This window comes from Arvicanthis niloticus, chromosome 4 (genome assembly GCF_011762505.2).
Source record: "Arvicanthis niloticus isolate mArvNil1 chromosome 4, mArvNil1.pat.X, whole genome shotgun sequence".
In the NCBI taxonomy this organism is placed as follows: domain Eukaryota; kingdom Metazoa; phylum Chordata; class Mammalia; order Rodentia; family Muridae; genus Arvicanthis; species Arvicanthis niloticus.
In genome coordinates this window covers 55,813,383-55,840,125 of record NC_047661.1, presented here as the reverse complement: position 1 = coordinate 55,840,125, position 26,743 = coordinate 55,813,383, and the positions used below count along the sequence as shown (strand labels likewise).

At 37.6% G+C, this 26,743-nt stretch overlaps 1 protein-coding gene across 4 annotated transcripts in view; it reads left to right on the top strand.

Moving 5' to 3' along the window:
- Wdr49 (WD repeat domain 49) overlaps positions 1 to 26,743 on the top strand; it is a 164,896-nt gene that overhangs the window by 128,637 nt on the left and 9,516 nt on the right. For all 4 annotated transcript variants that reach the window (XM_076932537.1, XM_076932536.1, XM_034501024.2 and 1 more), the window contains 2 exons: positions 15,960 to 16,063; positions 18,961 to 19,107. In XM_076932537.1, the coding sequence (XP_076788652.1) occupies positions 15,960 to 16,063; positions 18,961 to 19,107 (251 nt within the window). The remainder of the gene's footprint in view (positions 1 to 15,959; positions 16,064 to 18,960; positions 19,108 to 26,743) is intronic.

The following is a 26,743-nucleotide window of genomic DNA, read 5'->3' as shown; positions in this document are numbered from 1 at the left end:
TTCACCACATTACTCGTCAAAACCCCATTCTTATTGTCTACTTACTCTTGAAAGCAAGGAAGTTTTAGTATTTATTTAGGTTTAGTTTCTTTATTCTTAATTCATGCTTTCACAGTTTCAAATTCTCTTATAAATTGTCATACTTGAAAAAAAAATTCCTTCTATTCTTTCTCCTGTATAATTGGAACTGTTTATCATATATTTTTGGTTTATAAAATTTCAAGGAAAAGTACCAAAAATTCCTCTGTATTATTATCAATGGATAAACATTCATATTTCGCTGTTCATTAAACTTCATAGAGCAAAGCTTATTTGTTATTTTGTACAATTTGTCTGGGCTTTTCATTCTTCATTCTTACCTGCAAAATCCTATGCATTGTACTGAACTATGGTTATTTCATTTCTGAGTACTGTGCCCCGACCACAATGTAGCCAGATTTGGGGATGCCACATTTCTGGAATTAAAGAAATTTTCTCTGTTTGAGGTCATCTAAAATCTCATCTTTTGTTTCTTCTTTTGGACTTTATTCTTACATATTTTCTTCTCCTCTTACTTATCCACCATTCCTGTGCCTGAATTTAGACACCCCCCCCACCCCGGTATTGTGCTCTCTTCTTAGCATTCCCTGTTCTATAACAGCATGCCATTGAGAGTTGCATAGTGAGCAACCCTTAAAGGTTAGCTTCCTTCACTAAGTGATACACATTTAAAGATACTCAACACTTACTGAAGACTTGAGAGTTCATTTCTCTTTACCCCTAAGGAATATGGATGAACTATTAATTTATTCATCATCAAATAATATCTTTGCTTCATAATTTGACAATTAGGTAAAATACACTTACAGGTAGAATTATGTAGAATATAATTATAAATAATAACTCCACCCTATTTGTACAAGTCTATTTCTGATCTTTATTTGATTGCGTTGATCTAGCTCTCTCTGTTTTTCATCAACATAATCCTGTCTTGGTTATTGCAATTGCATAGTAAGCATTGAAGAAAGATGGAGTTTGTTTATAATACTCTTCTTTTGTTCCTCCATATTTTCTTTGCTGTTCTGGGTCTTACACCTTTTCATAAAAACTCTAGCTTATTGGCATCCATTAAACAAATTTTTAGAATTATGATTATGGTTGTTATTGAAGATACTTGTCATCTTGGGACAAACCAGTGACATCTGTTATGTGACAGACTGTTTCTGAGGAGACACAACACATACACATCCATTGGTTCTCAGAAAATGAATCCTCTTCCCCCCATGGACTAAAGTAATGATAGAACCAAAGTCTGATTTGGCAAAGTGATGTGTATTTATTGGAATTACTAATGGAAGTATGGGTGAGAGTTTACATATAGAAAAGAGTTGACTCAAAAAGTAGCTGTATGTTTAAAAAGCCTGTGCCAGCACAGATGATGACTTAAGGAAGCTGCAAGCAGTAAGGTGGCCAGGTGGAAGAAATATCACTTTTCAGTTTGACTGGTCACATGGCTGCTAATTACTATTATTACAAGGTTGGAAAGGCATTTTCCAGAATCTTGCAAATTTTCACTTTCTAGGATGTGGCCTTTTGTTTCCCTGGGCCTTGCCCCTCCCAGTGGATGGAATATTTCAATTCAGTAAAAACTGCTATACAACAGTATCTTTCTATTAGTATAGGTCTTTTTTTAAAAAAAATTCTTTTCTTAGAGTTTTATAGTTTTCCTAATATTGGTATCTTCTTGGGTATTTTGTTATATTATACTTAAATATTTCAATATTTATGTTAATATAAATGGTGTATTTCAAATTTCAATTGTTTGTGGATAATATATAATAATTTTTGATAAAAATTTTTACTATGCTGCCTTACTATAATATTCATTAAATTATATATCAATACTAATTAAATCAATAATTAATTAAAATAAAGTTATATAATTGATATTATATTAATATTATTTTAATATATTATTATTTCCAAAAGTGTTTTTTACTTGTTTCTCCATAGATAATATTATTTAAGCAAAACTATTATATCTTTTTCTGCAATCTGTGCCTATTTTCCCTTTCTTTTTTTTCTTTTTGTATTAGCTATTACCTCTAATCTGATGTTGAATGCTGAATGGATGGTAAAAATTGATTTCTAAATGGTAAACAAACTTTTCACATTTGAATAAATCCAATTTGACTATAATACATAGTTTCTGTTTATATGCCATTGCATTAACTTAATAATATTATGGTAATGGTTTTGAAATATGTTCATGAAAGAAACTGGTCTGTAGTTTTTCTGTGTCTGGTTTTGGTATGAGAACTGTCTTGCTGCTATCTTCCTTTGTTCCTGTTTTCTGGAAAAAAAATTGTTACTGTTTGTGACTTACATGTTTCCTAATAATTTATTTGCGACACTCTCTGGAAGGTTATTATTGATTCATTAAAGAACTACTACAAAAAGCACTTCAACCATAATACACATGGAATTACGGAGTTTAGTGGAGATTCGAGTTTATTGCTGAAGGAATGAAAATTCATTCAGTGCTTATTCCAAATATGGAAAGAAATCGTGCTTGAATGATAAGAAAATTACTCTATAAAATACCCAGTATGTTTCAAATGAGTGCTAACACTAGTCTTCATGTTGGCCAGTAGAATACCATACACAGCACAAACTCTCTACCCCGCTCTCCCTCTTCTCCTCTTCCCCGCCAATCACTCATCTGCTTTTCAGTTGTCAAAATTAAGAAATGAAAAGGTAAAGGAGAGGAAAAATGGTAGAATCATAGTTCTTAGAACACAGGAAAAGCTTGATAGTTTAATCTACAAGTACATATATAGTTGGGGGTTCTTTGGTGACACCCCCTGAAGGGATCGAAGGTTTGAATGCACCCATTGCTTGTCTCCTAAAAACACAGTGTGTTCTTAGATTAGAGCCTGTGCACAACTCTGCTTGAGTTAACTTCCGTTTGGCTCACAGGAAACCATTATACAACCTTACAGTGCCTTCTGCTCTACTATTTTCCAGTTCCTACTCTACTGGGAATCTCCAACCCATGAAATGTTGCCTGTGGGAAAAAGCTGCAGTGAACACATGGCTGGGTGGCAGGGAAGTCTTCCACAATGGTCGCAGGGTGGGGCTCCAATAGGCACGAGGGAGTCTGGGTTTCCAAGAGTTTATTGTCCATGGTGAATGTAGATGGTCTAGGTGCATGCCCTCCCCCACCCACTCCCAGTTAAGCCAGAGTGGGCCTGGCTTAAACAGGGAGGGGGAAGAAAGGAGGATCTGGGAGGGAATAACTTAATTCACTATGCACTCTGGCCTTTAGATAACTCATTAATATGGAAATCTCTTGAGGCCGAGGCCTGTAGCCACACCCTCTACCTGTGTCCTACATGACTGAAGGTTATATAAAGATTGGATCACGAGTGAGGACCTTGGGTTCTGGTGGCATGGCCGAATACCTCCTGTTTCTCCCTTGGAGTTCCAGGCCCATGCCCACCCAAGAACCAAGATACCCTTCCATGGCCCAACAGTTGCCTAGGTATCTGTTTATATCCTAATGAGATATCAATTCATCAAAGTTATTTCAGGGTTTATACTTTCAGTTTTTTTGACTGGTCAACATGAATTGAAACACAAATAAGGGAGTCTGAAGTAAGCTTCTCTATGTGGATGTACACATGAAAGCACAGTCAATCTCCTTTGATAATATGAATGTTGTGTCTGCTCCTTCCCCAGTATGGTATTGAGTACAACATTACAAGATCAGGTTTGAAGCTACCGGCTTGGTACAGTGGGCCGGCACAAGGAATCTAGTACATCACTTTGGAACCAGAGGAGATAGACAATTTCTCAAAACTCCTAATTAATAATTTTGCTTTTAGATCCTTTCTTCTTCTGACATAGAGACAAAAGAAAAATGTTCTCTTTGTAACATCCTGTTATACTAAATTGAACTTTGGTATTTATTCTTCCATCTCTTTGAATTGCAGCTTTCCAGAATGTCAAGAAGCAATTTATTCTCAGGCAAAGGACATTTCCAATTTAGAAATAGAACATTGCCAATATGTGCAAGCATAGAATGCAGTGAATTGAAACACTTTACTTAGTGTAAGGTAATCTCTACGAACACAATTCATAGATGAAAATATTTGTTAACTATGAACAACACATTTTAAGGGTGTTTAAGGGAAGGGTGATATGTAGGAGGAGCTAAGGTGGGAGGAGTACTGAGAGTAAGAGAAGGAGTAAGGAGAGGAAGAGAAGTAGGAGAGGAGAAGCTAGGTGATGAGAAAGAGAGAAAAAGAGGGGGGAGACAGGGAGGCAGATGATCACTTGTCTCTATCAGTCAAAGATAGTTGATATATCTAGATTGGGTATTGGGTTACACTTATGGTTGAGCATTACAAAGCTTATAAAGACTTTGATTAACATTTTTTAAAAGTGTATAAATGCAAAAAGGAAAAGGGGGCATGGGATAGGGGTTTTCTGGGGGGGAGGAAATGGGGAAAGGGGATGGCATCTGAAGTGTAAATAAAATATCCAATAAAAAATTAAAACATTTTTTACATGAAAAACATAAATAAAATTCAAACCGTGCTTTGAATAAAAAAAAAAACTATGAACAACACAGAAAAAAAATCATGCTTTTTCTTTTTTTAAAATCCATAAAAGAATCAAAGTAACTATTATGTATTCCAGGCAACATGCTAGTTTTCCATTTTTATATATTTTTCATTTTATTTTAAGAGACAGGGAGGGAGATAGAAGGAGAGAGACAGAGGCAAAGAAAGGCAAACGAAGAAACTGAAGACACAAGAGAGAGTTCATGAAGTAGAGTATATACTGAAATGGCTAAGGTGGACACTATCTTGTCCTGGCTCTATTTGTGTCTGTCTAGATACTCCAACTAACAAAACCCACCTTAACAACACTTTAAGGATTGTCTCTAACTCTATGATTCAGACATATTAACTAGAATAACTGATGTTTGTGTGGTTAAAACATAAAATAACTAAGAGAAAGTGTAAATCAGAAAAAATATCAAGTGGGTTTTGAAAATACTACTAAGCTATTCCAAAGCTCCAATCACTGATACAATTATGTTTTTTTAAAACTGCTATACCCTTGAGCTTCAGCACCAGGAGATTCTCAGGCATGAACCTGTTCTTGGTTGCCAGCTAATAAAATATTCATATATTTTTAGTTTGTTTAATTAGCATGGTTGTCAATATCTATCTTGTATAGATTATTTCATGACAGATGGCAAGTGCTCTTTGCTGCTGAAATATCTTGTGACCCTAGTATTCCCTTCTTCATGACAAATTGGGTTACTACCTTAAAAATGTCAGTGTTCCAAACTTTTTATCTTTTACAGGATTTCTATCTCATTTTGTTCCATGTCCTGTCCATCCTGGTCACCTTGTTTTATGAAAAATAGTGCTGATATATTGTAAGCTTACAGATCGTCCTTAAAACTGAAAGTTTTCTCCCCTCTTAATAGCTTTTCCCACACTGAGTATGCTTCTGAAGGCATAGACAATTTAATGATAGGAAGGCACAGTTTTCTCTAGTATGCAGAATGCTTTTAAAGGACAAAATTACACACTAACAACTTATTATGCTCTTTAAAATTCTGTTTATTCTAAATAGTTGACTTACAATAACATTGAGATTGTTGTCATGAAACAGCATATAATAATGCCATTTGGGGATTATGCAGTAATTGAAAGAAAATGGTTATAAATCCATCCTCACAATTGACTTGTTAACTGTGTGCCTTGATTCTCCCAGGAATGTGCTGGGACCATGATAGCAAAATTATCAGCTGTCAATTGTCAGCTGAAATTTTCACTCATGTTTTGCAGAATTTATAAATATTTTCACTCCTGGAAAATATTTCCGTAGCACACTTTCTTTTTCTTAATCACGATTAATCAATGACTTAATCAGTGATTAAACCCAGGGAAAGGACTAGGCTACTGTGAAAGAGGACTAGGCTACTTGTGTGAAAACACAACAGAAAAACAAATGCTAGTGGATTTAGAGGAGAGGATTGTGGTAAGAAAGATGGAGAGGAGCAGAAAAGATCTAAGAGAGAAACCTGGAAAAAATTAAAGTTCAGTTTTATTTTCATGTAAATGCCCCCAGTTCTTTTCTCAGAAAAGTGTACTTTGTTACCTATTATGTTCCAGCTAATACATGAATATTTGGTTTCTATAGCAATAAAACTATATCATGAAATCATGTGTGAGAAGTAGGTAGGTGGTGATAAGTTGTCTTAAATGCAAACCTTGAAAAGATGAAGATGAATGGAGAACTTGAAGGACTAACAGGATGGTCTTAGTGCTTGGTTAGTAACTGAAACACAGAAATCGTCCCCTCCTTTGAATTCTGAAAGAGGAAACTACCATTTGCTTTAGTCACTTTTCTATCATTGTGATAAAACACCATGACCAAGGAGACTTATAAAAAAAAAAAGTTTTTTTTTCTAGCTTATGGTCCCAGAATGATAAGAGTCCATCACCAAGCAGAAAGGCATGTCTACTAAAACAGGTGAGGGAACAAATCTCCAGTAACAAGCAATAAACAAAGAACAAACTGAGGACAGAAGAGTTTAAACCTCAAAGTCTACCCCCATTACTTACTTTCTCCAGACAACCAAATAACCCTATTAAAAATGGGGTACAGAGCTAAACAAAGAATTCTCAACTGAGGAAACTCGAATGGCCAAGAAGCACCTTAAGATTTCTTGAATTCATTATTTTTAATAGCCAAGTGATACTCCATTGTTTAAATGTACCACCTTTTTTTTAAATCCATTCCTCTGTTGAAGGACATCTGGGTTTTTTCCAGCTTCTGGCTATTATAAATAAGGCTGCTTAAAGATCCAGAAATGAACCCACACACCTATGGTTACTTGATGTTTGACAAAGGAGCTAAAATCATCCAGTGGAAAAAGGACAGCAATTTCAACAAATGGTGCTGGTTCAACTGGTGGTCAGCATGTAGAAGAATGAAAATCAATCCATTTTCAAGTCTCCGCAGGATCAAGGGGCTCCACCCCTAGTGATGCCAGATAAGCCCATCTTCTGCTACATATCTAGCTGCAGCCATGGATGCCTCCATGTGTATTCTGATTGGCGATTGGGAACATTGAGGGGTCCAGTTGGTTGATATTGTTGTTCTTCCTATGGTGTTGCAAACCCCTTCAGCTCCTACAGTCCTTGCCCTAACTTCTCCACTGGGGTCCCCACGCTCAGTTCAATGGTTGGCTGCATACATCCGCCTCTGTATTGGTCAGGCTCTTTCACAGCCTCTTAGAGGACAGCTATACCAGTCTTCTGTTAGCAAGCACTTCTTGGCAGCAGCAATAGTGTCTGGGTTTGGTGTCTGTAGATGGATCCCTAGGTAGGGAAGTCTCTGGATGGCCTTTCTTTCGCCTCTGTTCCACTCTTTGTCCCTACATTTCCTTTTGACAGGAAGAATACTGGATTAATATTTTGAAGTGGGTGGGTGGCCCCATCCCTCAAGCAGGGGCCATGCCTATCCACTGGATATGTTCTCCACAGTTTCTCTCTCCCTTTCCTTGGGTATTTCACCTAATGTTCTTCCTGTTGGGTCCTGGTAACCTCTTGGGTCCTTGGCATCTGGGACTTTCTAGTGGCTACCCCTAGTTCCCCCTCCCCCACTGCTACACACCTATTTTTAAATTCCTGACCCTCTGTACTTCTCCTCCATCCCCTCTCATATCTGAACTGGCCTCTCTTTTTACCTCCCCTTGTTCCCTCCCAGATTCCTCTCCTTTGGTGTGATCTTCTTTTTCCTTGGGTTTCATATGGTCTTTGAGTTGTATCTTGGGTATTCCAAGCTTCTTTTAGGCTCATATCCACTTATCAGTGAGTACATACCATGTGTGTTCTTTAGTGACTGGGTTACCTCATTTAAAATGAAAAACAGCAAAGTAACAAATAAAGGCATACACTAAGAATCAAGAACCATTATGGACATACTTTTTTTTTTTCTTAAGTAATAATGATATTTGGGAGCCTATGCTCTTTTTCAGTAAGTCAGTGATGAACACCTTAAATACAAGGAAGGTGAAGAGGAAAGAGTTTATTTGGTATACTCTACCACATCATAGCCTATCACTGAAAAAAGTTAGGAAAGTTGCTGAAACAAGGCAGGGATCCTGGGGCCTGAGCTGGTGCAGAGGCCATGGAGGAACACTGCCTACTGGCATATATTATCAAATTATTTTAACTAGGACATTATGTGGAAAATAAAGCATTTACACAAAATAGCCCCAGAATATATTTCCATTATAAAAGCAATATATTTTTAACTAAGCAAAAAAAAAAAATTGAAATGCAAGTTAAAAGAAAAAGAAAAAATGCATGAAGCAAAAATCACTGCTAAATTTCAGGCACTTACTCAGCAGAATTTGTTTTTGGCATACTTACTAATATTAACACAAGCAAATGTTATAAAAATGTGGCAAGCCTTTCTACCCCAACCCTCCAAAGGGGTTAGCCAAGATTGTTCTGAAGAAAGAATCTTGGATGTATATTAAATCAACTACACGTTGCTCAATTCTTGTGCAAGATACTAAGAATAAAAAAACTAAATGCTTTTTAGTAATAGAATAAATTACTTTAGGCCTTTCTGTCTTTAGTATTGAGAGACCAGACGATCTCCATCTTGGATTCAGGCTTCATCTTAGAGAACCTGACCTAAGGTTGAACACAAGTTAACCGCCCAGCCTGCCCCTAACATTACTAGTCTCCAGGTCACTCCCTAACAACCACCAGTCAGGAGAAAAGCAGAGTTGTACCTAAAGATGTACTTATGAAAATTTGCAGTTTCGCTCCCAGCACCAGCCAGTCATTTTAAAGGGCAACAAATTCCATAATAGCCCCCTAATTAGATGTGTGCCAAACTGGAATCCTCTTTGCTTGTTTGCTTGCCGCTATAAATGCTTACTTAAAACTGAGCCCGTTGTTTCACCCTTCTGTACTGCTGCATCGGAATCAGAGCCTTGGAGGTCTTTTCAGGCTTGTGAACGAGGCACAATAATATATTCACTTTTCTCATCGTCTATGTCTTATTAGTACATACAAATGATTTCAAAATTAATTGAAATGTACATATGAATAAAGGCACACACAAACACACATACAAACACAGAAATACAGTAAGGGCATAGAAGGTGGAACCATAAGGTACTCACTGTGCAAGCATAAAGACCTGAGTTCAAATTCTCAAAATCCACATGAAAAGTGACCATGGTTCAGTGGATTTGCAAGCTCTGTGTTCCTACCACAAAATTGGAGGCAGAAACAGAAGAATTGCTGAAAATTCTCATAGGTCAGCTTGTCTGTTGTGGTGGTTTTGAATATGCTTGGCTCAGGGAGTGGCACTACTAGGAGGTATGGATTTGTTGGAATATGTGTGGCCCTATTGAAGGAAGTGTGTCACTGTGGGAGTGGGCTTTGAGACCCTTCTCTTAGCTGCCTGGAAGACAATCTTCTCCTGCCTTCAGATCAAGATGTAAAACTCTTGACTCCACCAGCACTCTGTGTTCCTGGATGCTGTCATGCTTCCTGCTATGCTGAGAATGCACTGAACCTCTGAACTTGTAAACCAGCCCCAATTAAATGTTATCCCTCATAAGAGTTACCTTGGTGAGGGTATCTCTTCTCAGCAATGGAAAACTTAAAGTAAGACACTTATGTAGGCAGCAGTGAACAGCAAAAAGACCCTGTGTCACCAGAGTGATATGGCTAAAACTAGTGTTTATTCCTCTGGTCGTTTCTACAACTTGTATGAGAAAACAGTTTCTTTCTTGCTTCTAATATTTATTAGACACTGCTATTGGCATTAAACTGCTCCCATATTATATTGTCTAAAAAGATATGTTTAGTAATTTTTTTGTAATTTTATAGACATATGCATGTATTTTAGTTTTATTCACTGACACCTCTCCGTAACTCTTCTCAGGTCCACTCCCCATCCCCACTGTTCCTCCTAATTTTAAACCCTCCCTTCTTTTAACATTTTTCAATAACCCATTGAGTTTAATTTGTGCTGTCTATATACTGAGAAATGTGTTGTCCTGTACTGAAGAATAGCTGATTTAGCAAGGCCATGCCCTTAAAGGAAACTGACTCTCTACCCTCCTGCCCACATCAACAGTCAACAGTCTCTCAGCCTGTAGTGTGGGCTCCTGAATCCCTCATCTGACCACACTGAAATGCTAACAGTCTTGATCTTGTGCAGGAAGTCATCACTGCTGCATTTACTTCTTTTCTTATGTGTAAATGCACATATGTATATGCACATGGCCTCATTGCATATCTGGAGATCAGAGGACAACATCCTATAGTTGGTTCTATCCTTTCACCATGTAGATTCCAGGGATTGAACACAGACCCTCAAGGCTGGCAGTAAGTGCACTCAGACGCTGAGCTATCTCATTTGTCTCCCTTGATATAATTTTTAGCCTGTTTGCCTTCCTTCCTTCCTTCCTTCCTTCCTTCCTTCCTTCCTTCCTTCCTTCCTTCCTTCCTTCCTTCCTTCCATCTTTTTCTTTCTTTCTTCCTTCCTTTCTTTCTTTTCTTTCTTTCTTTCTTTCTTTCTTTCTTTCTTTCTTTCTTTCTTTCTTTCTTTCTTTCTTTTTGCTTCTTCTTTGTGATTTTGAGGGGAGGGGTTGATTTTGAGATAGAATCTCACTTTGTAGTCCTGGCTGGCCTTGATCTTATTGTGAAGTCAGACCAGGCTGCCCTTATCCTTACAGAGATCATGCTGCCTTTGCTACCTATGTGTTGGGATTAAAGGTGTGTCCAGCCATGCCCCGATCCCTCCAAGATATCTTACTCATTGTTTTAAATTGGAGTTTTTGTTTCTAACAATAAACATATTCCTATGTGTATTATGTCCTGATAATTCAAAAGAGAAGTTGAAAGTAATATTCGAGGCATATTAACCTGGCTGGCCCAATAACATCTTTAAATAGTAATTCGGCCTCAGTTTGAAGAATTCCTGTGAGATGCACTTATGCAGTGTCTTACAGGCAAGCTTTGGTACTTAATCACTATTATGTACAAGACAAATCTATCTATTCATATAGCACCCATTAATCAATGTTCATTATTATACTACAGAAATAGCAAGCAATTCAATTCTGTCATTGACTCTCTGTCACATTTTCGCCTTTATCCATCATTTTAAAAATTAATTTAGGGAGAGGAATTAATTATAAAAATCAGAATAAAGTCAGTTGGAAAATAAAATATAAATTTGCATGAAATTCCCAGTGATTTTAATAAACAAGAAGTCATTCTTCAATATTAGTGCTTCTCATCCCCTTAACAATAATAGTGTTCTATAATTATTAGTAAGGAGTTGATATTTAAAATTGTATGTGCTATTGTTTTTCTAATTATTTTGCTAGTCAATGTCATGTAGTAAACTAAATGAGAAAATTGATAGACTTCAAGAAAAACATATACAAAAATCATCAAGTTTTATTTTAAGTTAGAAATTAACTGACACAAAAGTCTTGAAGGGCTGATAGTCAGCTTTTGCCAACCATCAGTGGTGATAATTATTCTATGCTCATATATGAAATATAAAACTCTATTAATTTTAAAAACTGAAGTCTTCAAAGTCCTAAAGCAGTAAGCTATTATTTTGGTGGTTACATTTCCTACTGTCCTGTCTGAACATTCTGATTACTGAGAGTGCTAGAACTTGCTAGAAAGGGTGTTGAAATTTCTTTCTTAGGGTAAAATCATGTCATGTGGTTGAATAAAATAATAGTAACCCATATTTATTGAACTTTTTCCATATTCTAGAACTATTTTTATTGGCTATTTTATTTATTTACATTTCAAATGTTATTCCCATTCCTGGATTCCCCCTCTGCAAACCCCCTATTGTATCCCTTCTCCACCCTGATTTTATGAGGGTGCTCTCCCACGCACCCACTACCGCCTTACCTTCCTAGCATTCTCTACACTAGGTCATTGAGCCTACACAGGACCAAGGGCCTCCCATCTTACTGAGTCCAGATAAGGCAATCCTCTGCTACATATGCCACTGGAGCCATAGGTCTCTCCATCTATACTGTTTGGTTGGTGGTTCAGTCCCTGGGAGCTCTGGGGAGTCTAGTTGGTTGATATTGTTGTTATTTCTATAGGATTGCAAACCCTCTCATCTTCTTCAGTTCTCCTAAATCCTGAATTGGAGTCCCTGTGCTCTGTCTAATGGTTAGCTGTGAGCATCTGCATCTGTATTGGACAGACTCTGGCAGAGCCTCTCAGGGGACAGCTATACGAAGCTTCCAGGAACTACTTAAGGTCTTTTTTTTTCCACTTAACTCATTTACTTTCACTATACTCCCAGGAGACAGATGTTATTTTTATTCCCATTTTACATACGGGAAAGTCAGAAAAAGAGGATTAAATAACCACCCAAAGGTTTCATATAGACATTCTAGCTGTAAAGCTAAAACTTTTGTATTATATTATGCTCCTTGCCTAGCATATATGAGATTCAAATGATGAAGAATTACCATCCAACTCACCAAGTATTTTGTGAAGTAACTGCTGTAGGAAAGATACAACCACTTTATTTTCTTTTTATACCTAGTTGGGCTCTGGGATTCTTGTCCTAATTAATATATTTCCTGACTACATCTAGAGCAGAGAGAAATTGATATTATGTCTGCTGAAGCTAAAGTACCTTTTCCCACAATACAGTGTAAACTAATTTTGAAGAAACAAATATTTAAGCCTTCTATTGCATCCTTCTGCTTCACCTTTTCTTCTCTCATACATCTAGACTCAAGTTTCCCTTCCCACCCACTCCTCCAAGTTCCCTCCCAACCCCCATTCTTCCCCAGATCCACTCCTCCTCTATTTTCCTTCAGAAAAGAGCAGGTATGAGTAGTGCATGGCCATTCTTAGTTGGTGGATAGATTTGGCTGGTTAATTCTGATAACAAATGAGACTCTGATGTGTTAACTAGTTAAGAGGTCTTTGTGTAGTTGGTGTCCTCCAACTTCTTGTTGTAAACTTAAGTGGTTTATTAACTTAATCCTGGTTTATATGTAGTCATTTAAGAAAGTCAATGCATATGTTATAATTCCTGAAAGGTTTGTTTACTATCTGCCTACTTCTCTAATTTCTGCATGAGACAATTTGTGTTTTAAAAAAAGATATTTAATTTAAACTATACTAAATTACACTGCAAAAAGGTCCAATAGGTGTAAGAGGTCATCTTACTTTGAGAAAAGTCATGGTGTGGTGTTAAGTATTCAGATGTAGGACCTTTCTATTTCTCAAGCTTTTATATTCAGTTTAATGTTTATGACACTTTTCTAGTGAAATTGTATTATAAACTTACCTTCATCACAGCCCACCTTCTCTCTTCTCACTACCATAGTCTTACTGTATCAAACTTCTTTACAGTCTGAAAATGCTCAGTTTAATCAGTGAATACCAGAAGTGGCTAATATGCTAGGCTTAAAATTATTAAATTTATTACTTTTCCTTGTGTTTGTGTCTATGTGTGGGTTTGTGTCTATGTGTGCTTGTGAATGCAGGTACCTGTGAAGGTCCAAGTTGTTTGATTCTTTTGGTTCTATAATCAATTGCATGTCTTCCTACCTGGGCACTGGGAATCAAACTGAAGTCCCATGCAAGAGCAATATATGCTCTTAACTGCTGAATCATCTCTCCGGTCCTGATATTATGCTAGTTTTATAGGCAATAGCCTATCTTGAGGGAACCTGACCCAGCATTACTATGAAAGAATTTCACAAAATTTATTTTCAGAGAGCAAACTGTTAATCCTGAGATTTTCCAGAAAAACTAGCTTCACCATTTTTGGGCAAATTTGAAGGAAGCTCTATTAAATATTAACTACTGGTTAAGAGATGAACTTTGGTCAGATCCATTTCCTAGAGTTTACCTAACTGGAATGACCTCAAGCCCCTTGCAGGGGCTCAGAAGAACAAACCAATAGGCCATCAGTTTTCCATGAGGCTTTGTTATTTCCCAAGAACAACAATGTAATATTTACTAAAGAGAAAAAAAGTGAATAAGGGTTGTCCCTGAATTCTGGATCATTATTATGACATCTTGTAAATCTAAAAATGTTTTCCAGAAGTCAATAAATACTTGAATTGTGTAAATTGCACCTGATAGTAAACTAAAAAATGACACACAGATTGACTTGTATTGTAAAAATAGAATTGAGGAAAGAAAAGATAGTAAATTAACATTTATTGAATAGTAGTATTAGACACATCATGGAATTTTTATTCATAGACCAATTGAAAACCCCAGCAAGATGGTGGGAGAGATAGTTTAGTGGAAAAGACCTTTCCTGGTATTGTAGAAGACTGGAGTTTGCAGCCACTACAGCCAGAGATAACATCCACCTGTATCTACAGCTCCAAGGGATCTGAAACTTTTTTGTTTTCTACATCCATTTGCATGAACACACACACACACACACACACACACACACACACACACACACACACAAAAATAGTTCCCCAAAACAAAAGTAACCATAGAGCATTACTATATAGAAAGAAAATTGAGACTGAAGGCTTAAGAATTGCTTCATAATCCCATTGTTACAAAATCTGCAACCAATTGGGAGTAAATATTAACAAATTGGAGAGTGATGATCATGAAAGGCCAGGTGGTATAGGAAAGGGATTTAGGAAAGTGGGAAGTCAGAAAGTTCCCATTGTTCCACATGACTTGAGCAAGATGGGTATTTTCAGGTCTGGTGCTCCTTATACATCTCTAGTGACTTCTGTAAACAGAAGTTTTATCTGTTAAGCTAGACATCTATGATAGTGAATCTTAGGTATCTAAGATCATTTTCTCTTTTCTGGCAGGTTCTATAGAGGCATAACATATTTCCTCATGTACTAGTCAGAGTTCTTTAAAGGAACAGAACTGATTTGTGCGTGTGTGTGTGTGTGTGTGTGTGTGTGTGTGTGTGTGCGCGCGTGTGTGTATAATTTATTAGAGTACTCACAAACTATGGTCTGGTTAGTCAAACAGTGACTCTCCTACTGCAGAATGGCCAAGAATCCAGTAAAGACCATGAGACTGGATGTCTCAGTAGTTCCAATCTAAAAATAGATTCCTGTAGATTGCCTAGACAGCTTCTGGTCTTCAATCAACACTGAGAAACCTAAAAAATAGGTCTAACACCAGTAAAGAAATGATTCATAAACAGGATAGACAGATTTGTCACTGAAAGTTTGGGCAAAGAGGCAAAATACAAATGCTTCCTTCTTCCTTGTCATCTTATATAGGCTATTGGCAGAAAGTATGGTCCAAATTTAGGGAAGGTTTTCCCACACAAAATGATCCATTGAATAAAATCTTTCACAGATGTGCCAGCTGCTTGGATTTTAGTTGATTACAATTGCAGTCAAGTTGAAAACCAAGATTAGGTACCTTAGCTCCCTATGTTTCATTGATAGGAGAGTTTGTATGCGTTCCAGCTCATCTAAAGTTTTCTTATAGATCCACAGAGAAGCTTAAAATTACTCATTATTTTTTGCTTTTGAGTACTATAAGAAAAGAGATGCCGACAGATGGCAATGTTTGCTTTCTCTGGGTCACCCACCTAAGCACAAGGCAAGGGAAGTGTGAATTTGTTTCTATGGAATTTTCTTTTGTATTATTTTATCCTGACTTTGCATCTGACAGTCTTTTCTGGACTACACCTTTGTATTTTTTCTTCTATGCTATCACTTGTGTAGCTGCATTTTATTCAAAAGCATGGCTTCAATAGTTTAAGCTAGGATTACTGTCACGACTTACAAACATGTCTTTGTAAATAAACATGCCTTTTGTAAAAGTAAGATATTTATTACCATATCAGAAAGTCCATTCTTATAGTTATTGCTACATTTTATCATGAATATTGTCTTCTCATACCAGATTACCAGAAGAAATGGATTTCCATCTAAACTATAAGAGGAGAAATATCTTTAAGAAAAAACCACATAAATCTTGCTATGGTGAAACTATACAAAAATCAACCAGTAAGTAATTGCTATTGACACTCTATAGAATGACATTTTATAAAATAATGTGAATAGGACAAAGAGCTATGTTATCTAGCAAGAATATTAACTTTTCATGATAAATACAATGTATGATTCTATTATCCTCATTTTATGAAAAAGGAAGGAAAGACTTGGGATTATTAAATATTATACTAGGCTTATGGCATACATAGCATAGATGTAAGGTCTAAGCCTTTTAAGCTAGATAACCTGTATAAGGTACTTCCTATATTTCCAAAGATAGGGGTAGCTTGATCACCTGAATTACACTGTGGCTCATTGTGTCCATAGGAAAGGAAGCAGAGAGAGCAAAATGAATGCTGTTACCAAGAATGATTTCTCCTTTTACTCTTTCATTCAGTTTAGAGTCACAGCCTATGGAGTGCTGCATCCTATGTTCAGAGTGGGTCTTCCCTCATCACTCAAACCTCCCTGGAAGCACTCTTATTAACATTTCCAGAGGTGTGTTCACTAGGTCATTGTGAATCCAGACAGTGAGAATTACCCACCAGTACCATTAGATAAGGATCTAAAAATGTTGATCTCATGAAAGTTGAGAATAGGAGGAGGAGAAGGAAGAGGAAGAGGAGAAAGATAAGGAAGAGGAGGAGGAGGAGGAGGAAGAGGAGGAGGCATGGTGAAATCCTGATCAACAGTGACAGTACAGCTGGATAAAAGCAGGAAGTTCCCATGGGGTACTGTAGAGTAGCCTAACTGTGGAATATTTCCATCATAAAATAAGAAGTACTTAGGGGGATACATTACATTGATTTAGGCATTGCACAATGAATATATATTAAAACATAAAATGATAACAAATTATATATATACATATATCCTTTTTATATATTAGTTAAAAAATTTGATTTTAATAAAAAACAAAAAGGATAAAATATGAAATGAGAATACAATTATTTTTTCCAGGAATCTCAAATCCATATGAAAAAGAGTATAATTCTCATCTAGTTCTTGAATGACCAGAAAAATATAACTGAACACCTGTAATAATGGTGTGTATCTATTGTCCTAGCATTTAGGAAGTAAAGATAGGTCATTTGAACACAGGAATCTGAGACAGTTCTGGGTAATATAAGATTGTCTTAGTTAGGGTTGCTGAGAGGAGACAGCAAGTCCAAGTCAACTCTTATAAAGGAAAAGATTTAACTGAGACTGGCTTACAGTTTCAGAAGTTCAGTCCATTATCCTCATGATGGGAAACATGGCCTCTTGCAGGGAGACTTGGTGCTAAAGGAGTCAAGAGTTCAACATCTTGATTCAGAGGCAGCCAGGAGAAGATTGTCATCTGTAGGAAACCAAGAGGAGGCTCTGGATCACACTGGCCAGACTTTAGTGTACACACACACACACACACACACATACACACACACGTATATATGACTTCAAAGTCCCACCTCCACACACACTCACTTCCTCTAACCAGATTACACCTCTTCCAATAAGGCCACATGTCCTAATAGTGCCACTTCCAATGGGCCAAACATATTTAAACCACCACAAATGCCCTGTTTCAAAATGATGATGATGTATCGGGCTCATGATCATGATGATTATGATTATGTTGATAATTCAAACATGGAATCATTGTTACATTAAATTTGTCTATTTCTAAGAAGTACAAATGAAGACTATTCCTGAAGCTATAAAATTGAATAAAACTGCTTACTAGAAATTTTTGTTAAACTTATATTTGATAGCTGAATTTTCATGAGGCAGATATAGGTACTGTAGGATTTTTGGTGAAACTACTTTCAAAATGTACATGGTAAATTTTTAATAATGTCCATTCTATACATTTGTTTTGACCTGTGATCTATGACATATTATATGTACAATACTTTAACCAGTACCAGTTTTTTTTTAACTCAGAACATGGCTTTATAAGTTAAGCATACTTATAGTTGGTAAATAGTGTAGAATTCACCAATTGTTTAAACTGTGGTCAATTTTTGATGAGGAGTGTGAGGAGTTAAAGCTGTAATGAACCTGTACAAATCGTGACAATTGCTTGACTTAGTACCCTGACTCTCAGAGTGACCACTGGTCTAGCAATATCACCATTATGGAGATAACATCAAAAATTTAAATTGTAGTATCATCATCCTCTTTTTCTTCCAAATTGAAAATAAAAAACAGAAGCCAGGTGTGGTACATGGTAACCCGTGGTTTAATATGCTCTCTGAGTGATAGTTTTAATGGGTGATAAAATAGAAGAGCCTGTGACTTACCTTAGAGACCAGGTATATTATGATAGAAAACCACAGTTCCTGGCTCCACAGGACTAACAGTCACAGAGCATAAAACTGTATCTTGAATTAGCAAGATGCTTTGTCACATGAGGCAATAACTTTTTTTTCAGTTTGTTCAAAACTTTGCTTTTAATATGTAGTTTACATAGATCCTTTATTTTTCACAGAGAGAATAAATAAAACACCGTTCTGGCTTATATTATAGTGGAATGAAAAAATACCTATCAATTCAAAATTTTAGGTATTTTTGTTCAAGAAACACTGAGAAAATATATTCCATTTCACAAAGAACATAATTTTCTTGGAGATAAAAGAGAGATTGAGACTTTCCAAAACTATAGAATATTTATTTGCAAGAGGATATTGTAGAAAACACACAAAATGCAAAACAAATAAAAGGAAGCCATGAGTTCCTCTTTGTCCCTTTGACCGGAAAGGATCCTGTGAGTTTATTTTGAGGAGAAGTAGGGGATGTAGGGATCACTGAAGCTGCACCAGCTGGGTAACAGGAAGGTGAAAAATTTTAAAAAGTGAATTTGGTCATTTCCAAGAGTTAATGACATTGTCCTTTCTCTCTCTTCCTTCCCTTAAATTTGCTGTTTGAAGGCATATTTGGGTCCTTAAACCTTAGAACCCTGAAAGAGCTGCCTGAAGTGAATAAACCTGCATTTCTTCTAAACCCTGACAAATACTTTAAGGAAGAGCCAGAAGGGGATGAATCCCTAATTTCAGAGCTTCCTTTGCTCTCTGAAAGTAAGTCCTCACCCTGCCTACAATCACCTTTCTTTCTGCATGTAACTCAATCAAGGGAAAAGGAAATAAATGGAGACTAGCATGAAAATGACACACTTTTTTTGTATGTTGCCGTGAAATAAAGAGTGCTGTGGTTGTCAAGATTGATAGCTCTGTGCTCTCAGAAAGAGGAGCTAACGGGCTGCAGTACGTGAAATGCATATTTCTATTGTGTTACTGTTCTGAAAGCAGACCTCCTTGGATACTATGAATCTGCTATGGATGAATACCTCTCCTCCCTAAATAACCTTCATTTTCAAAACTGTTACCAGAGACAGAAGCATCACAAGATTCTAAAGATTTAGAACACAGTCTCTGGCAATCTGGCTCTGTTCTTCCCATGACTCTATAAATAGAGACTACTTAAAGTGCATTGTCTAGGAGACTCCAGCTGCAGTGTGGGGCTAATAAGAGAGGACAAGGAATCTTAACTTGAAAAATGCAAGTGAATGATCTCTGAGGATTTTGAAAGAACATGTGCACAAGTGTGCTTTATTTTTCAGACTATTCTAGCCTTTGCAGTTTGAGAGCATTTGACAAGTAAGATCTGTGCAAACATCTTTCCTACAAAGGAAGACTTGTGGGAATACTGGCAACATAACCTGAACGTAGGAGAGGCACCGAAAAAGCATATAGGCACTGTAGGGAATCTCATTTAAAATAATTGATGGAAATGCAGTATTTTCAACCTGTAATACTGAAAGCAGACAGAGCTCTCTAGAGCTCTCTCTCATCTGAGAGCCACAGTGTCTGAACTTTTCCAATGTCTGACATAGGGTTCAACATCATTCTTTAACAATACCTTTGAAGGAGGGAGTTGTTTTCTTATAGTCACACCAAGTGACATTTAAGCTCCTTCTTTCTGCTTAGTCCTCTGTGGAAAAGAGAACCAACTGGGCATATATTATATTATTTCAAATTTCAGTTTTTATCTAGAACAACTGCCATTTCTTATCACTACACTTTCCAGTCTCCTGCTACCACTTTGCTAGATCTTTCTTAAACTTCCTCTTTTCTAAATTTGTAATTATTTGCTCATTTTCTTTATTTTTCTTCTCCACATTTCTCTCAGAAATATTTACTCATAAACTGCAGGTCTTTATGTGCATGGAATGGGGCTTCAAATCTGTCATCCTGTCATTTTTCATAAGGATGATTTAACTTTAACAATAGATATGTGTGCTGGGAAGATGGGTCCCAGGATAAAATATTTGCTATTAACTGGATTTTGGTTCTCCAGAATCTATATGAGTGGATGGGAGAGCATGGTTTCAGCATGTAATCCTAGCACCATAGAATTTCAGTGAGTAATTTCAGTGAGTAAGTGTATCTTCAGGAGAAGCTGGGTAGATAGAATTGCCTGTATGGTGATCTATGAGTTCATCAAGAAACCCTGCCTCAACAAATCAAGTGGAGCATGGCAGAGGAAAACACCTGATAGTACCTTTGGGCATATGCACATGAACACTTATACACATACATCAACACACATGTGTCTACATACATGCACATATAGGCTCACTATACACATATTAAAAACAAAAATATAGGGAATGTTTGTCTTCTTACATGAACCATAGATCTAGAAAATCTGGGAGTATCTAATAAAAAATAGAATCAGAGAGTAGGGACAAAGTACAAGGATGACCTTATGAGGAGACCAAGGTAGAACAAGAAGACATAATTCAGGCAAGAAAAACATGACATAGAGTGCATAAAAGGAACAGGGAAAGCAGAGGAAGAGAGAGGCAATCAGAAGCACAAACCTATTTTCAGCCTTGAAAGTCCTTGAAAGAGGAGGGTCTACTGTTCTACAGTATCAGGAAGGTATATTTGGTTTATCCTTATGGACAGGGAGACTGGACTTTGAGTGGGCATGGGGCATTGTTTGTTACCTGCATAGAAATACTGAAAATATACACAAGATATTTATATACCAATAATTTATATTTGTCCATAATTCTCTGAAAGTTTTAAGTATATATAGTTTTGCTCATTTTTTCTTCCTTCAGCTATTCTTCTTTTGGCCCTTAACATATTTTCATGTCCTGGTTAGTTGGGCTCTCCTGTTGTAAGAATGTTCCATAGAGACCTAATAACATAACTTTAATTCCCAGAGCTCATCTTGGAAGGAGAGAAGCAACTTCTGAGAGGTGCTCTATCAATTCTACAAGTGCTTGTCATAGCCATGTGCTAGTTCTCTGCTTCTGTCTCTGTCACTGACAGCAGAAGGTGTGATATGGCACGATACACCTTGATCAGGATGTACAAAGGCAGTAGCAAAAAGTCAGAGTCCTAGCCAGAGCTTAGGAAGCACTTCAGAATAAGAGTCCTATCTGAGCTGACACTTGATGGATGCAGAGGATCTCAACTTGTGAGAAAAAAGATCTAGAATTCAACACAGAAAATCATGTGAGAAAAGACTTACCATGGATGAAGAGGAGATGTAAATAAAAGTAAAAACAAAATGGATGCAATGGGCAACTTCATTTGTTGAGGCAGTAGCAGAGTTGGACACACAATTAGAGGTGAAATGAAACAGTAGTATTAAAATGTGGTGAGTTAAGACATGCCACCTAGAAATCAAGACCAGGTCTAGAGGACACTGGAGAAATTGTAACATGTTCTGCAAAACTTCCTGTTGGTTACTCGTAACAGATATGAATATTGTATGTATCTAGCCCATTCTAAATATTGAGTGCTTTCTCTCTATGTACATAGTATTTCCCAAGGTAGAGATTGAATATGTTTGCATCAGTGGTAGATGTTAGAGACACAGAGATAATATCAAGAGTTTCAGCCTGTAAATAGTTTGAAGGGAAAGGTATTTTGGCAGTAAGGAAGCTGAGGATATCACAAAATCATACCCCACAAAAACTCTCATAGGAGACTGGGAGGGAAAACCCAGGAGAGTGGTACTTCTGCTCCTGTTAGAAGATAGAAGGCAAATAAGCAACAGGCAGGGTTTATATAGTATTTCTTAGGGGGTAAGCTTTTCAGGGTGGAGCTTTCCAGTTCTGGTGGGATTTCAAATCCTGAGCTGGGGGTTGCTCAAGGATTGGTTGTTTTTCCTGCTCTTGCATTAGTGTGTTTCTGTGGCAAGTTCTGTGATGGTTAGGTTTTTCTGTTGTGATTTGTGGGATTTTTTTTTTCTTTTAGGAAAAGAACTGGCCCCTCTCCAACCTCAAGGCTGGGAATAAGAGTTATAGCCATTAGAAAATGACCATTAGGACCAGTAGAGAATTCTGAGTTTTGGGACCTGGCTGGTGGAGATCCTGGGCAGTCCCTGAGTACTTTTCTGCATTGAGGGTTTACAAAGTTTATAAAGTGTAAAAAGTTTATGAAAGGAGTTCATGGCAGGGAAGCCTTTCTTTTCCCCTTGAATCAGCTTAAGTAAGTTAATATTCTTTCCTGTTTTTGTTTCCTATTGATTAATGTTAGGGGTCTAGAATAAGAGGATCTTTATCATGAGACTACTTCCTGCTGATTAGGGGTGTTGAGTTTCTTAAGGGAAAATTTGATCTTCACCATCAGGATATAGTCAGATGTTGCAGGCCTCTGGCTCAGTGGCTCGGGGCTGGGAAAGCTGTATTAGCAACTGATTACAAAGCTAGCAGGTAGAAATCTTTGGCTCTGTTGTTGAAGGAAACTTGACAAAAAGTATGAGGCAGGGTGTGGTCAGTAGGATTAAGAAAAGAAGGAGGAAGGGGCTAAGAGGAGTACTATCCAAATTCTTACATTTCTGAATATCTGTCTGGAGTTATTAGATCATATCTTTTACTCTACCAGATTGCTTAACATAGAAGTAACATTCCTTCCCAAGAGACAAAGACCACCTCTTTCTGCTGGCAATATATCGAATCCTCAGTGTGGAAGCTAGTGAGTCTGTTTGGCCTTGAAGGGTAAGGATGGTTTGAGATGCCCATTGGAGGGCCTGGATGAACTGAGAGGAAAACCAATGGTAAATAGCTAAGGAAGTAGTCATTTTACTGTGCCACTGGTGATGTCAGCAGTTAAGCCCAGGACTGCTAGAAAGGGTATTACCAGAATCACTTGTTTATCATGCTGTGCCACTAAAATCTAGTGACAGAATTTGACAAGGGTTCCTCTCTGGGTTCTACCTCTAGTTTGGGGAAAGGAACACTACAGCAGAAGTCCCAGACCACCCATGAGGTAGGCAGCTCTAAACTTAAGTGCTATAGAGAATAAAGGCATTATGGATGTTTGGGAATAGGGATTGAGCTCTCCAGACTCCAATGTGGCCACAAAGTGTGTTCCTGAGGAATTAAAGCAGTCTGTGATACCAAGGAGAGAGATGTAGTAGAGATAAGGGTGGTAGGGATATTTGGGTTAGAGCAATTAATGAAGTAAAAGAATGTAGTAAGACAATGGGCAAGGCCACAAATGGTGATTGTGAATTTGACCCAAAAGGAAGTAGTCATTTTGCCGTACCACTGGTGATTGCACCAGTTATGCTCAGGACTGCTAGAAAGGGTATTATCAGAATCACAGCCAATATTCTACAAAGTGGTAAGGTAGAACATTATTCAATAGCTGATATACAGATGTTAAGGTCCAAAACAAGAGATCGTATAACAAAGAAGTGGGATCAATATCATCTATAAGGAGTGATATCAGTAATATGAGGACCTTTGAGGAGCTTTGGACCACATTTTTTTTTTACCATGTCTATACCTAGGGTTTGAGAGAGTGGGATGTGTACCCTCTCTATTTTGATTGTGCCTTTTGGGCAGCTTTGATGAATGCTGTATTAAAGTTTACCAATGATTCCCACCTCCCATCTGGGGTGCCATATGTCCTTAATTAGAATATAAAAATTTTTTTGGATCATTTGTTTGTGGAGTGACAGAAGTTGCAATCATTGAAAATCAAGCATGCCAGTTTTTGTCATCTGAACTATACTGAGGCCTAGCTGCTTGTGATAACACACTGAAGCTCTAATAAAATCTGAGTAGGTAGAGGAAAAAAATAGATTGCCAAATGAACTATGCTGGAGGGATTTTCTATAAGCTCTAAATGGGAAGTGAAAGACAAGGAAATCCAGGAGGTTGTTAGAAACTCAGAGACTTCCAAGACAGAATTGAGAGACATGAGAGACAAGGTCACAGATGCCCAGAAGGGCTTAAGCAAACTGTGAAGTTTAGCAGAAAGCTCCTGGGAGAGGGGAAAGGAAACCTGAAGAGTTCAGATAGAGGGAGTAGAGAAAGTGTCTTAATAACTAGGGAGTTATTAAGTTTGGTGACCATGACAACATGGTGGGGACCCAGATGGTGTAGCAGGCTCCAAGAGCCAAAGAGTGGCTCCTTACCAAGTAGGCGAGGAGAAATGAATGGTTAGAGCAGGTGGAGGGAAGAACCTGCTGGAGAGGCAGACTCTAGAATTTGGAACTGAATATAATAGTTGGCAGAAACAAATGATCTGTATATACTTTAAGAGAGGCAAGTCAGTTACTTGAGTCAATTTGAGATATTGAGATTTGAGAATGCTGAAAGGTAAGTGTATCATCTTCTACTAATGCTATGTGAAGAGAGATTTCTGGAAGGGGGTGGTGTTTGGAGACTCTGGTGTGTTAGGAGATGTTGTAAGTGGTGAAAGGGAAAGACAGTGATTGGTGACCCTAAGATAAACCTCTTTACTTCTTATATAAGAAGTTCAGCTGTAGTCAGAGAACACAAAGTGCTCATGCCTTGGGTAGTATGATTTGATTTTCAATAAGTATGTGATGGGTACAAAGGAAGGTCCCAGTTGGTGACCCAGGACCCCAACATCATATCCCTCTTTTTAGTAACATAGAGAGAGAAGGGACAAGTTAAGTCTGGAAGATGTAGAGGTGGAACCTGAAAGGGGGGCACTATTGAAATTTACAAAATGGCTTGGTAATGGTGCAAGAAGGGGCTCACGTGATGTGGTAAGGATCATCTTACATAGGGGGTAGGCAAGAAGAGAGGAAGAAGGAAATAAGGAATTTAAGAAGCTAGCCATCACCAGGAGGAATAGAATTTTGTTTGTGGTCAAGGGGACTATAAGTTTTTTTTTATCTAGAATAATGGCCTTGTGTGTTGGAGTGATAGCTAATTCAATATAAGTAATTTGAGGTATAGCCAACCGAACTTTAGAGGGTAAGACCCAATCTCCCCAGCTAGACAGAAAGTTTAATAAGGTGGGGTTCTCTGCGTTGCAGAGACAGAGTGCAAAGGATCATCAGAGTTCAAAGGATCATCTACTTATTGTATGTGTTTGGATTTAGGAAGAGACAAAGAGAGTAAAGTCAGAGGCCATAGACTGGCCCAATAAATGTGGGTTGTGCTGGAACCTCTGGGAAGGATTTTCCCTGTGAGTTGGGTAGAAATGTGAGTGTGGTGAATGTCGAGGCTGTCTAAGTAAAGTCAAGAATATTTTGTGACTTGAGGTTCAGAGGAATAGAAAATAGGAATTTATATGTTCTTGAGGCCTAGAACATATAAATGGCAAGTCTTTGAGGGTTAGTAGAGAGGCAAATACAGAGGGTGAATACTACAGGGTGAGGAGGTGGAATTGATAAGTCAGAGATCCTGAACCAAGCAATTGGTTCCATTAAAAAAACTACAAATATAGGGGTATTAAAGGGGGAAAGAAGTGAGGCTCATAAGATTCTTTCCTAATAGGCCAAAGATAAGTTGCTTAAGTCCTCTGAGGCTTTGGAGAGAAAGTGGGTATTGAGCTTGGGTGATATATTTGGTGTGGTTTGGTGGGACTGGTAAAGTCTGACGATAGGGGAATGGAAAGGAGACTTGGGTCTCCAAAACTCCTCCAGGACTGAGTAGATGTCCCCAAAGTCCAGAAGGAAGGAAATAGATGTTCTTAATACTGTGATAATCACATGAGGCTACCTGTTGGAGATGAAGTGGTCACACCAAGGGAGCCCAGACTCCTTGTGTCATCCATGGACAGAACAAGGAGCTCAACTAAAAGTTGATATGGGATTGATGTTCTTATGCCACGAGGAGTATGGGGGCTGTCAACACTCCAATGCCTTTCTTGACAACACTGGGTCATAGTCCAGATGGTTTATGAGGATTTGAACAATCCCAGGCCCAGTGACCCTCCTGACACATTTGAAACAGGAATGTAATGGCAAAGAAGTATCTTGTAAGGAGTTTTATCCGTTTTGCATCTTGGGATCCATATTGGTATTTTTCTATTTGTTTTGAATGACCTCTTTGATTTCTCATAATTTACAGTTTTATGGATGGCCTTGTGAAGCCTACTTTTTTGTTTGTGAATGGTCATGAATTGGAGATAGCTTCTGAGTTAGGGATGAAAGCTTGTGTCCAGTTCCAGTCTCAGTGTTCAGACCCCATCTAGGTTAGACCTGCATATACCCTGTACATGAAGCCACAATCAGTGAGTTCATATGTGTATCTGCCCTGTTGTTTTTAGAAAGCACTATACCTTTGGGGTCTTCCATTCTCACTGGCTCTTACAATTTTTCCATCTCCTTTTCCACAGAGTTTCCTGGATTTTCAGAAGAAAGATTGCATAGAGACATCCCATTTAGGATAGAGTATTTTAAAGCCTCTCATTTTCAACACACTGC